This window comes from Bolinopsis microptera, chromosome 9 (genome assembly GCF_026151205.1).
Source record: "Bolinopsis microptera isolate Bmic1 chromosome 9, MBARI_Bmic_1.0, whole genome shotgun sequence".
In the NCBI taxonomy this organism is placed as follows: Eukaryota; Metazoa; Ctenophora; class Tentaculata; order Lobata; family Bolinopsidae; genus Bolinopsis; species Bolinopsis microptera.
In genome coordinates this window covers 4,322,012-4,336,674 of record NC_087080.1, presented here as the reverse complement: position 1 = coordinate 4,336,674, position 14,663 = coordinate 4,322,012, and the positions used below count along the sequence as shown (strand labels likewise).

The window sequence follows — 14,663 nt, the reverse complement described above, 5'->3', positions numbered from 1 at the left end:
GAGCTGAACACAAATGTCAAATTTCCATAAAATACCTCAATAACGACAATAATCACTGTAATGTACGTTTTTAGTTCAAAATATTTACACTATCTTACTGTACATAAAGCGAGCAGAGGCGACAGAGGGCAATATATAAGTGCGGTAATATTTTGTAAATAGTGCGATTTGGAGACAAAATTTGGGGACAAAAACACTGCAATTAAGCTGAAAAATTTGCCAAACTTGCGGCCTTTAAGTTCTCGTCTAGGGAGGTTAGTGAGAGAGGTTAGTTGAGAGAAGTTAGTATTACTAGTGTCAATTTATTAACACAAACGATTTCAGTTTAATTTATTAAACATTATAATTATGTATAACATTGGGCGTTTATTGAAATCTCGAAAATAACATTCGCCCTTATTATTATTTGAAAATCTAAACTAAGCACGATAGAGCTTCAAACTGTTTGGGATGTTATAGACCTCTATTAGATTCGCCCTTTAGAAAAAACCACGACGATAATATGTAATATAGCTCAATTCAATATTTCAATCAAAGCAACACGATTGCTGTCAACACTTTTATTATCATTTTAAGGAAATATATTCAGTTACCATCACAATGTAGTATTAAGAACATGAATCGAAGTTTTAAGGAGTTGTGTACCATCGGCCATCCTGAACATCAAGGACTATATATACAAATAAATAACAGAAATTTAGAAACTCACGATAAACTTTAATTTCGAATATTACATGAATTTTGTGTAAATTGAAATTCGGAAACGAAATAGGATCTGTAAAATGATTTGCAACATAGTATCTCTCGATGCTGTCAATATACTGATTTTTCTTTCAGAGGTAGCAATGACTTGATCTGTTTATCAAGTTGCTGTATAATAAAGTCATTTGACATATAGACTCCCGTATTAAGGAGAGTGTTCCTTTCACTAATCAGCTTTGCAATTTCACTCTCGACTTGGCTTGATGGAATAGATAAAGTTTTTTGAGTACTGCTAGACATACTTGTTATAATGTTTTCTAGTTCTGATTTAATACCATCAAGGTCTGAATTCCCATGTTTGGTCTTTACTAGGTCAGCATTTTTCGTATATTTTGGTTGGACTGTAAGAGGGGGCAGTGAATTAATCTGAAACTGTTGCTGATTTGTAGCCTGTTTGCATTTGGACAGCTCTTCAAGTACAGACTTAAGCTTCATTTTGTACCTTTCTTTGGCAATGGTGGTCTTAGACAATTTATCCTTTGAGTTGGCTAATTCGGTTTTAGCAGTGAATAGTTCCTCCTGTAGATTAACAGGTATTTGGTAATGATCCGGTTGACACGTAGCGGATAATTCCATTTCTTTCAAACTCGCTGTCTTTTCAGTTTCTTCTATCCTGTGAGCATGCCTTGAATTGAGATGCTCAGCAGTTCTAATTTTACTGTTCACAGTCTCTAACTCAATACTTAGAAAATCACTTTTGTAATTGGATTTTTGCTTGATATCATCCAACTTGGCTGTTCTTTCTTTAGAAAATAAACTATGTGTTCGCTCAAAAGAAGCTTCGTTGTTAGTGTATTTTGTCTCCCTTTTTTCTAGAGACGATAGCTTATTCTTGTACTGCTTTAGTAAGTCATCATAAGATCGTTTACAAGTTCTGACTTCTGATTCAATACGAACTTGTTCTTCTTTAAAGACGCCACTCAATTCAGAAAAAATCCTCTCTTCTTTCCTAGATAGATTTGCAAAGAATTCTTGTTGAGTGATATCTTTCCAGAGTTCAATTTCAAGAGCAGCTCTGTATTCAGAACTTGCTCGATTAAGTGGAATATCCGGATCAACCTGAAAAGGTTTAAGTAAGTAAGATCCATTTAAAAGGGAAGGAGGCAATTCATGTAGGGCAGGCTGCTCCCAGTAAGGAGCCCAAACTAGCTTTTGGCTGTAAAATGTGCTTTTTTGCCTCAAGAAAAAGTAGTGAGTTTAAATATCATTTATTCATTTATCAGCACACGAGTTTGAAAATGGTATAAATTATGAAATTTATGTATAATATCAGCAAACTATAGTTGTAAATCAAGTCCCATTATTGAGTAGAGTAGGTAATAGAAAAATGCGAACTTCGATAATTATTTTACTTACGTTTTCACCACCAGTCATGTCAAATCAGCTCTCAGGAATCAGGATATTAACTTCAGATCATATTTGCTGAGGGTATAAAATATGAATATTTGTTGGAATTTTTCAAATCTAATCTTTTTAAAAACATCATTGTAATTAATACAAAAACATGGTCCCACCTTGTGGACCTAATATAGTAGCGGAGTACAATCAAGCTGGTTTGTAATAAATCTAAAATAGAGAATGAGAATTAAATAAAGTTATACTGTGAATTATGCAGAATAGGTTAGGTAGTGAAATGATACTCAAAATATTTTTAAGCATTATTGTCCAAATACTAGATATAATAGTGATCAACGCTTATTGTCCAACTGTAAGACCAAATTAAAAATGCATAGATTATGATTCATCACTCCATACTGAACTATGCTGAACTATCATGTGACTAACTTTAACACGTTCTCTGTATGGCTCTGATGGTTACTTTTTATCGATCAGTAAAAAAGTCACAGTATAGCTTCTTTAGAACCATAGGACTTCCTTGCACAGACATGTACACATGGTTCGAATATTCTAGTTTCGTCCTAATATCAAAAGATTAAATTTACTATAACACAGTTACTACCTGGACAGAGCTCAATATAATATTAATATACGTGGCACCACTTATGATCGTATTTTCTTTTTTGTGTCGTTATATTTACATCTTTTACATTTTACACCTGTCACTCACATCATATATACACCACAAAAGAAAAAGATTCATTCAATCATTACATTATACACTCACTCCACCAAACACGCACACAACCCATTGAAGAAGGTTACACGCGGGTGTACCGTTCGCTTTATCCGAAGGGAAAAATGATACTTTACGTAACGCGCGATTTACGTCTTGGTAGCTAAATTACTCAAGCGCTATTTGTCAGAGCGACACAAATGCGCTTGCGCGAGCGCTTGCGCGGCTCTCTTATCCACCACTCATGTTTACATCGTACCAGGCAATGGTTCAGTTTAATTATGGTAAGGGCACAGCCTGTCAAAAACCCTTTTCGGATGATCCGTCGACACCGCCTGAAGGTGACTGCATAATAACGGATCATCGTGGAATCAAACGTTAATAAGCTTGCAGCTTCCGATGTCAATGTATTCATCCTGGTGTCGAATGCTTGAACTGGTTTTGGACCTCTTCATGCTTTTAATTTATTTATTATTGTTATTTAGTATTATGAGCTGATGTGTACATATACATACGGTATCTAAAAATTAAGCGTATAGCGAGCATATTTAAACAATTTTCAAGCAATAATGTATTGCAAGCACAAAGCAGCTTCAACTTAAATATCGCATAAAAATCATTCAACTCAAAACTAAAATTTTATTGGAATATAGGGAAAACTAAAATAAAATTAATGTCAGACCCGTCGCCACTCTCAGCAGTCAACCAGGGCTCATAAAAGCTTAACAGCGCCTGGGTCCGTTCACCAACTGTGCTAATGTGAGTGGCGGTGTGGTAAGACCCATTTTTAACAGCGTGAATGTTTATTAAATACAAGCGCGCTAGCTGCTAGCATACTTGTTTCATTTAATTTTAAATCAAATTTATTCGGATATATATTTATTGATTATGTATTGAATTGGTGATAAATAATAAAATTGTCTTTTCTCAAAAAATTGTCTTTTCTCTATAGTTCACACTAGTTCTTGATAGTTAATTGTGATAATCAATTTGAAGACTACTGACTAGTTAGTCCCCAATCAATGTACTTTAACTTAATTAAAATATGTTTGCTTGTAGCACGACGCATTAATTGTGTGGCACAGAGTGGTAGCGTATCACACTACAATTCATATGCCTCGTAAAGTAAAAGTAAAAGTAAAGTAAAAATTATGACATAACATCATCACTAATGTCTACAAAGTATCATCACACTACATGGAAAAATAACTATTTCTCCATCAAATTTAAAGGTAATAATTTATCAAATATTAATCATGAATAAAAACAACATTACAAAATTTAATTTATTCATACTTCCCAGTGGAGTAAAGATTTATAAAACGTTTCTTTGCTACATAAGGATGGAACCACAGATAATCATTGTGTTTTTCCTTATTACTGATATAACTGGTACCTTCAATTCTTGTTAAAACTTCTTTCGAAACATTCCAAAAATGAAAGTCATTTACAATACATTTAGAAATCATATTCTTTTTAAAACTTTCCAATCCAATTTTAAAACTCAAAACTGTCAAGCAGTTCTTCACCTCCGAAGGGAGTTTATTCCAATAAGGAACAACCCGCTCTGGAAGAAAAGAACACTGAAGATTCTTGACCTTTGTCACACTCTTACTACATCTATTGGATGAAACCAGATTAAGACCTGATCTGCTTGGTCTGAACAAGTCTGAACCATAATCAGTCAAGCCATTAATAACCTTAAAAGCTTCAATAAGGTCCCCACGTATTCGCCGCTCTGCCAGCGTTGTCAAATTAAGGATTTCCAGTCTACGGCTGTAAGGAAGAGTACCCACCTCATCAATCAGACGGGTAAACCGCCTCTGGACGCTCTCCAGCTCCAAAACAGTCCCCCAACTTCCATGAGCCACAACTGGATTCCACAATTGGACACAATACTCTAGATGAGGTCTTATCAAAGCTTTATAGATGGCTATCATTACACATTTTTCTCTAATTATCAAATTCCTTACAATCCAGCAAATCATTTGATTTGCCTTGGAAATACATGCTTTTATCTGTTCATTCCAAAGCAGGGAACTATGGGTAATAACCCCCAAATCTTTTTCCTGATCAGATACTTCAAGTTCTACACCATTTACTAAATAATTTAAGTTAGGGTTGCTATTAAGATTAATATGAACAACTTTACATTTAGCAGGATTAAACTTCAAAAGCCAAATACTCTCCCAGACTTCCAGTTCTACAATATCTTCAGCAACACTGCTGTGGTTAGCTGCATTACCAATCAACTTGAGGTCATCTGCAAATAATTTAATCTTATTCTTGACTATATCAGGCAAATCATTAATATAAAGAATAAATAGCAAAGGACCCAATACTGACCCCTGGGGAACACCAGATAACACGTGTTTCACCTCAGACCATTGTCCTTCTACACAAACCCTCATGGTTCTGTCTGTAAGAAAATCTTTAATAACATCTAAAACTTTTCCTTTGACCCCAAACCCCTCCAATTTAGATAAAAGTCTAAAGTGGGGGACAGTGTCAAAGGCCTTACTAAAATCAAAATACAGTAGATCAACAGGATCACCTTCATCTAAAATATCAAGAATATTATCAAATGTCTCTAAAAGATTAGATAAGCAAGATTTGCCCTTAACAAATCCATGCTGATGCTTTGATATTCGTTCTTCTAAAAAATCCAATAAATGTGCCCTCACCAACTTTTCGTACACTTTGCACAAAATACAAGTTAAGGAAACTGGTCTATAGTTTAAGGGATCTGATTTAACACCCTTTTTAAACAATGCTACAACGGATGCTGACTTCCACACCTCAGGAAGAGATCCCGTTTCTGAACACATTTTAAATAATTTAGTGACTGCTTCTACAAAGTTGTCATCATAAGCTAACGATTTTAATAACTTTGGATGAACACCATCCGGACCTGAACTCTTAAAAATATTAAGCTTTAAAAGTTGCTTCTTAATATCAGCACTGCTAACTTGCAAATCACTAATAACATCTTTATCATAATCCAAAGTGTCATTTTTAGGAAGAGGGCCAGGTGGCTCACACACAAACACTGAGCTGAAGGCACTTGCAAGTACTTCAGCAGACTCAGCAGAACTATCTGTGCGTGTACCATCTCCTCTATCCAAGGAAACCACACTTGATTTTACTTGCCTTTTGTTACGTAAATATGAGTAAAAAGACTTACTATTCTGCTTTAAATTAGATGTAATCTTCTTTTCATAGTTAACTTTAGCTTTAACTTCAGCCACTTCAAAAATATGTTGCTTGCTATTAGCATAACTAAAATTGATTACAGATGGATTTCTATCAAACTCAGCCCATGCTTTGTCCTTATTCTTCCTCATTCTCTTAAGTGAAGTTGTACTCCATGGCAACTTGACAGGCCTGTTGTCGAGATAAACAGAAGCAGCTGGGACAGCAGCGGCAACAGCCTCCAGTTTACCATGTAGTTCAGTCCACATTTCTTGAACATTATAATTTGTAGAACTATAATCCCAGTCAATGTTATCCATACTAAACTTCAATAATTCATCAGACGAAATCTTACCCCAGATAGGTTTTACAGTTTTCTCTTTAGGACTCTTATCAGTATTTGGCGAAACAACCAGTTCGACAAGTATCCCAACGTGATCACTCTTACCAAGCGGTGAAACAATCTTACAACCGTTGACAAGAGCATCATTTGTATACAAGACCTGATCAAGGAGGCTCTCCTGGAGAGTATCTTTCACAAGCCGTCTTCTGGTTGTTTCGTTGGTAAAGTACCATGTTAAACCACTGTCATTAAAAATATCCATATACTTCTGTTGAATAGTTAAAAATTGATTTCTACTAAAGATATTATTATTTACACTTCCATTTACCCATGATACAGTAGGTAAATTAAAATCTCCTATAAGGATTGCTTCAGAATTGTTCTTTTCACTACATATACCCTTGATACAAGATAGTAATGTATTGTTCTGTTTTAAATTTAAAGAAGTTGATCTATAAATACAACAAATAGTAATCAATCCACCAGATGTGTTAATACTAACAGCTAAAGAGTCTGGTGCACTTAAAAAAGAGCTTACTAAAGAAGCATTACAACTGTTCTTGATATAAATGATAGAACCACCACCCCCACTTATAATATTGGTTGAATTGTCAATCTTAAAATCTCTATCCTTTCTAAACATAGTAAAACCTTCAATAAAAATTTCAGCATCTAATATGTCACTACTAAAATGAGTTTCTGTTATGCAAATCACATCAATAGATTTATATACTGGTAAAATACATTTAAGTTCTGAATCAATTTTATTAAAAAGTCCATTAGCATTGGTGTAAAATATATTTAAGCCTTTACTGATTCTCCTTTCGTCTTTTCCAACCTGTTCTTCTCTGCTTCCAACTGTCTCTTCTTCCTCTCCTTTCTGGCTAAAAAATGGATCTCGCGGTCTGATCTACACTGGTCTTGATTGATCCAGTAGGACGATTCCTTCCAGCCTTTACCAAAGTCAGAGTAAAAATTTACTGACTCTTCGTCGACTGTCTGTATGATGAGAGGTCGACAGTAGTCATGGTTGTTTGGATCAACTTTTCCAGCACGATGGCAGCTAACAATGTCGTCTTTCTTCATCTTGAGTGTTTCTACGCAGAAAGAGACATCATCCTTCTGACGCTGCTTAGGGTTCTTCTCCTTACTCTCAGGAACCTTCAGAACACATAAGTTATGTTTCCTTCTGTTCCTTTCAAATGCATCAGTGTGCATCTTGGACTGCACTTTAGCAATAACATTTTCTGATGACTGGGAGTTGCTCAGATCTTCTATTACTGTCCTCTGAGATTTTGCTGTAATTTCTGAGTAAAGTTGCACAGCTTTGTTGACAGTTTTATCTGCGCTTCCTTTAATAGCTTCCTTAATCGAGTTAGTCAGGGCTGGGGTCAAATGTTGGAGTTCCTCTTTAATAATAGCCCTGACAGCCCCATTTTCCTTAGTGTCAGCTGAGGTATGAGGCGCCACAAAACAGTATGGGCACTTCCAGTTTGTTAGATTCAGTAACATCTCGTTTTTAAGGCCAGATAAACCAACACAACTCAGGTGCCAAAATAATTGGCAAGCTTCACATTCAACTGATAGTTCTTCTGACATGTAAACATCACATTGGCAGTATTTTTCCTCTGGCACTGGGACATTATCAGAAGATGAATCCTTAGGGGGACTCGTCTTGACTCCACGTTTTTTTCGTATCGACACCCTCTCGGGTACATTGTTACTTGCCATCCCTCAAATTATTTGTTATATGGACACGTTCATTGAAGTTTGAGGAAATTGGTAAATTTCTAAAACAGCGTTTTTGACGATAGTGGTTTAATTTTAACAATTATTAATCTAGCGTGTTCATAAGTTCTGAACATTAGCCACGTGACCCATACTCCCATATGCACTGCTCAAAAATAAAATGTATTGCTTTTAGGCACTATTATGTAAAAAATGTCACATTTTTGTGACATTGTTTACCATAGCTGCCCAATTAGCATTTTTTGGTCTAAAATATAGTAGATTAGGTCAATCTAACAATTATGATACAATGTAGGCCTAAAGGGCAGTGATCGAACGGCTTTAAGGCAACATTTCGTAAACTTTGTCACACTCAGAATACGGGACCTCTTTTCTACTGTGAGGTGTCCTCAAAACCCTTTCAACTCATTATTTGATAGTTCTTCTGCCAATCATAGCCCTAAAATATGTTGTTTTGGAAAATTAACAAATACATGCACTTGGCTATTGGGAAATGATGTAAATTCTGTCACATTATATGGAATTTGAAATTCTGGGTGAATTTCCGAAATCATTTATATCTGATTTTGGTTTGGAAGGCGGGAAAACTCTATATGAGGACGATACACGGATACAGTTGATTGAAGTATAGGGCAGTTGATGTAAACATCGTCACAAAATGATACGAAATCGTAAATGGACACGTTCATGTTGAAGTTTAAGGATATTGGTAAACCAAAAAAAATAACGTGTTCAGAAGTTCTGGACATTAGCCACGTGACCCATACTTCCATATACACGGCTCAGAAATAAAATTTATTGTTTTTAGGCACTATAATGTAAAAAATGTCACATTTTTGTGACTGTGTTAACCATAGCTGCCCAATTAGCATTTTTTTGGTTTAAAATATAGTAGATTAGGTCATTCTAACAATTGTGATACAACATTTGGCTAAAGGGCAGGGATCGAACGGTTTTAAGGCAATATTTCGTAAACTTTGTCACACTCAGAATACGATACCTCTTTTCTACTGTGAGGTGTCCTCAAAACCCTTTCAACACATTATTTGATGGTTCTTCTACCAATCATAGCCCTAAAATATGTTGTTTTGAAAAGTTAGCAAATACATGCACTTATTGGGAAATGATGTAAATTCTGTCACATTAGGGTAAAGCACATAATTTTGTCATTTTTTGGCAATTTTCCGACTGCCTGATATAAACCATGGGTTTTAATCTCGTCTGAAATTCCGATTTAGATGAAACCTCCACCATGTTATAGTAGACAGTCTAGGCAAGTTCTATCACAAAAATGATCGAAATTGCTGGGGTTGAAGATGTTCAAAAAAATTATTTTGAAAAAATGACAAAATTAGGTGACTTTACTTAATTTTGTCACCCCGAACCTAATTTTGTCACTTGAAGATTGTGCAAAAAGTAACCGTTTCTCGGTATTTTAGACTACCTGGATGCATCATTCGAGCGCTTTTTTACCAACATTGACCTCAAAAATCCCAAAGATATGATGTTTTCATAGTTTTGTAGCTTGATGAAAAGATGACACTTTTTGGGTATATAATCTTAGAAAATAGCCCCCAAATGCCCCTGAAACCACTGGTATCTTGAAAAACAATTGGTTCTAGGTCTAGGTTGAAATTTTCATGTCTGTAGATAGATCACTTGCTTAGTAATTTCATCAATTATTTTTTTAGTCATTTTAGATTGAAAAAATCAGATTATCCACCTCGGCGAAAATATGCTATTATAAGTGTTATGCTATTATAAGTGCCTTATACATATCCTATGGGCAAAAAAACTTCAGAATAGTTGTATAAGGCCATTTTCAACACAATCTGTGATTTACAAGAAATTTGAGAAAGGTCGATTTTTTTGACAAAATTAGGTACTTTTGGCAAAATCGAACCTAATTTTGTCACCCTCTGTAACTTAAACAATAATTGCGCTAGAGACTTGAAAATTTGTACGTATACTTCTGCTGTAGAAGATATTTGAAATATGCAATGGCATGAAGCTAGCTCAATTACTTTTGAAATAGCAATAAATCAAAATTTTGAAAATTCCTTAAGAAAACCTTAAGGATCTTATTTATTTTTCGGGTTAACAGTTTCGCCTTCATTTTTGACACAGATGCAAAAGAGCTAAAAACTTAAACTTTGTAGGAGCAGTTTCAGCAAAGTCTAAGCTTTCTTTTTATACACAAACCTTTTCTTTCAAGCTGAAATTCCGAGCCGAGGCAGTTTTTCAGAGCAAAATGACAAAATTAGGTACCCTGACAAAATTACGTGCCTTACCCTATATGGAATTTAAAATTTTGGGTAAATTGCCGAAATCATTTATATCTGATTTTGGTTTGGAAGGCGGGAAAACTGTATATAAGGACGATGCACGGATAGAACTGATTCAAGTATAGGGCAGTTGATGTAAAAATTGTCACAATAATAATAAGGGCAGTTGATATGAAAGAAATGCAATGGCTGATGTGACGAAATTTACATTTTTTTGAACTTATTTTGAAGAAACATGCCTCGATTAGAATTCAATATTCTTCCAGGAATTATTAGTAGGTTATTATTCAGCAAATCAGAACTCAAGTTTAACAATTCTGAGTTTAATTTTACTAAGTTACCGAAATGTGACGAAATTCACTTTTCCTGCCCCAACAGTATAATTTCAATGTGATGAAAAATGGGCATGGGTTTCTATATTTCCTTATCTCTGAATTAATCATTTCAAACTATAATTAGGACTGTTGATGTGAAAGAAAGTGTATCTAAATTTTACAATGACGTATGTGACGAAATTTACATTTCTTGACCCTATTTTGAAGAACCATACCCCGATTAGAATTCAATATTCTTCCAGGAATTATTGGTAGGTTATTTTTCAGCAAATCAGAACTCAAGTTTAACAATGCTGAGTTTGATATCACTAATTTACCGAAATGTGACGAAATTTACTTTTCCTGCCCCAACAGTATAATTTCAATGTGATGAAAAATGGGCATGGGTTTCTATATTTCCTGTATAAATCCATTCCAACTATAATAAGGGCAGTTGATATGAAAGAAAATCTATCTAACTAATGCAATGGCTGATGTGACGAAATTTACATTTCTTGCCCCTATTTTGAAGAATCATACCTCAATTAGTATATAATGTTACTTTATCACCATCACTATGTCGATAAATTAGTTATTTTGCCAACACGGAGCAAATAAAGTTATTATTTTTTTTTGTGACGAAATTTACAAATTTTTACCCTGTTCAGGTGTTGAAATTTATCCAATGTTAACATATCACATTATCACTGCCATATAATAATTTATATGACCGGCGTATGGTTGAAATATTGTTAATTGACCCATAGTACGTAATATAGGGTGTTTAAGTTGGTATACTAATATTTACTCAATTTCACACATGTTGAGATATCATACAAATTTATGTGACTAAATTTACCTATTTCTGCCTTCTGTATTTGTATTTGCCTATAACAATGAAATATGTGAACAATTCCAAACACATTCAGCTCACAAAATAATGCTAGACTGTTCGGCATTTCTTGTCAGGATGTCATAAACATCCCTCATATAAATTTCTTAAATGTGTGACAGAGTTTACATGGAGCTACCATTTAAGGAAAAAAGTCGCTAAATATGTAGATAATAGTCATATACAGCTATTCTATGAATTGGAAATTCGAAAATTTGGTCAAACACGGCAACAAGGGGTCCATATAAACTCCGTCACGTTTTTATAGTGTGACAAAGTTTACAACTCACTGCCGGCCGCATTTAAGCGATATCTTATCGTCTGATATAGATATCGTTATGCGACAAAGTTTATCTAGAGGATGAAACGATTATCTTAGGGTAAGAGGGTTTATATAGTTTCATAGTGTGACACATTTTACATCATCGTGCCGTTCAGTAGGGTCACTAATATTTACCAATATCCTCAAACTTCAATGAACGTGTCCATATAGTAGTGTTGAAAGTATTAGAGACAATCTACCTGGTGTCCAGCTGGTGTTAGGCCTGGGTTAGTGGTAAATCGGTTGATAGTAAAGCTCTTACATGCAACTGGCTCCTTTTGCCAACTGCTTCTGGTTAAAGAGGGAATTTGTGTATTATTCAGTTGACATGAAAAAATATTTTGAGTGTTATTTGCTTGCAGAGGGGTAAAAGAAGCTGTAGGGAGGTCCAACTATTTTTTGCTTTTTTTAAAGAACTAATCCAATTTTATTGGAAGGGGAGGGGCCAAAAGGCACCTTTTGGGTGGGGGCCGATGCGCATTGTTGCGCTACTGAGTCCTCAATATCAAATATGACCGTATTTGCTTGAGCGCTCGATTTTAACAATACAGTGTAAATTGTCGAAAATATGCGCGGCGCGACTTCAATTTCGGTTTTATTTTAAAATCATTTTTGATCATAATTTTACTACACATACTTTTTAATTTGTTCTTATTATAAGATATATAAGATGGTTTGCTCAGATATAGCACCAAAGTATTATGAAGTACACGCGACAAATTTCTGTTTAAAGTAAAGTAAAGGTCCAACATTTTTACTTCACGTGCGCGGCTGTATTGTGGCGTTCGCCCTGCGATAGTAAATGAAATGACAATAAGGGTCACGTCGTGATACAGTGATTATTACTCGAAGAAATCTTGGAGTATTGTATATAGTTGTAGGTTTTTAACCTACCAAGACGCGCGCCGAGTTAGACTCGTCGACGGTCTTGTATTTGGAATAATGGAACAAATATTTTTAGAGTACCACCCGTTGTTAAGTAGACTAACCAGCGCGCGCTAATTCATAACATTTACTTCGGGCTGCGCTAAGGGGTCGTTCACATACTACGTCATATGGTATATATACCAGCTGAGGGGTGTTTCCGAATGATTTTGTAGGTTTATAACCTACCAGGACGCGCGCAGAGTTGGACTCGTCGAACAGATATTCCACGAGTATCACCATTCACGTACCCGTTAAGAATGATTACGCTAGTGTTATTTAGACACAATAGATATGTGTAAATGGTAAAGCTGATTACGGAGGAGAGGTAAAAATTGTCCAAAAAATGATTACGTAATATCAAATATGTGAACGTCGCCTAGTATTGCGTTACCTGAGGACCCCAGGCTATTATGTTCATTAACCGAATATAGATTTGGCGGAATGACAGGCTGAGCGCGGCCCAGTAAAGTATTGCGATAAGAAAGCGGCCGCGCGCAATACTTCGAAGAAAATAGACAAGTTTATTTTGACGGACGATGTCAACCCTTCAAGATCAATGCTAGAATGTGCATAGGATTTCAGCTTACCTATCTTGCTAGTCTATTGCTAGCTCCTCTCGCGTATATTCCTCCTGTTCAGGAAGCTAGCTTGAATGTTTAAAAGGCCGCCGCGCAGGGACTGGCGTGATTTTAGCGAGATATTTAACTCTAGCTCTCGAAGGGACTAAAATGTTAGACTTTTGTACTGCCTGACCTGGCACCTCGTCCGTCGAACTGAGAAGGATTGACATCGTCAATCGAGCTTGTTAGACCACAAATGAATATGGGCTCGGAGTTGGTGACATTTGACATAGCCAGGATGATTGATAATTCTGCAATAGACTGTCACGTGATATGGCCAAAGCCAAAGAATTTCTGTCATGCTTCCAATTTCTACTGTTTTTAATGGTTCAGGCATTCAATCAACTGTACAAATTGGCAGGTTTATAATCCATAATTCGTATTATCCATTATCATTCTAACTAATGAAACTATTTATTCTAGTTATATGAATTAATCAATCATTAACACATCATATTTACAATTTTACATAATATTATTCGAAGTGATATTGTACAATAAATTGAGGAAATGTTACGCAGATCCAACAACTGAATTCTTGAACAACCAAAATTGAGTACAAAAAGATATCGAGGAAAAGGATGCAAGCGGGATTAAACTGAAGCTGAATTTGATGGTCCCATCGAATAAATAAATGTATCTAGTACGGGTCAGAGAGAAAATCGCACCCATGTTCGCCAATTTCATAGTCCGGGCAGAAGTCTAACTCATTCTTTGATGTTGTAAACCTTAGACTCCTTCCAGCATTCGTTTCTGTACGTGTCGGAACACCATTTCATGATCCCGTAAGAGATGACGGCGGGAGGGCCCCACTGAAGGGACCAGATACCTGCACGACGGAAGTAATTCTTGAACTGATACTCCCAACCTGGAAATTATTATGTTTTAAGGAGTTTAATAGCGATAGTCTGAGCAGGAGACAAGACCCGCATCATAAGAATGGTACGTGCAATACCGATATAAACTATAAATTTAAGGTTTGAAGTCAACCTTTAAAATGTTCAAGAGGATTACGATGAGGTTGTAAGGGGTTTATATTAGATTGCCATTAACAGACAAGCTATTAGTTAGAAATCGCCTATTAATTTCACTCCTCTTGTTACCGAACCTGGCGAAGTGCCAAACTGGTCTTTGAACGAGCTTTTCGCAGAATCAAATATTTAACAGATGTAAACGTAAATTG

At 35.5% G+C, this 14,663-nt stretch overlaps 1 protein-coding gene across 1 annotated transcript; it reads right to left on the bottom strand.

The window, feature by feature from the left end:
• Positions 1-57: 57 nt before the first annotated feature.
• Positions 58-2,186, bottom strand: LOC134820483 (centrosomal protein of 120 kDa-like). The gene is made up of 2 exons (XM_063830880.1): positions 2,119-2,186; positions 58-1,821 (listed from the first exon to the last, which is right to left on the bottom strand). Exons 1-2 carry the CDS (start codon positions 2,134-2,136, stop codon positions 814-816), a joined length of 1,026 nt encoding a protein of 341 aa, XP_063686950.1. The 5' UTR covers positions 2,137-2,186; the 3' UTR covers positions 58-813.
• Positions 2,187-14,663: the final 12,477 nt, after the last annotated feature.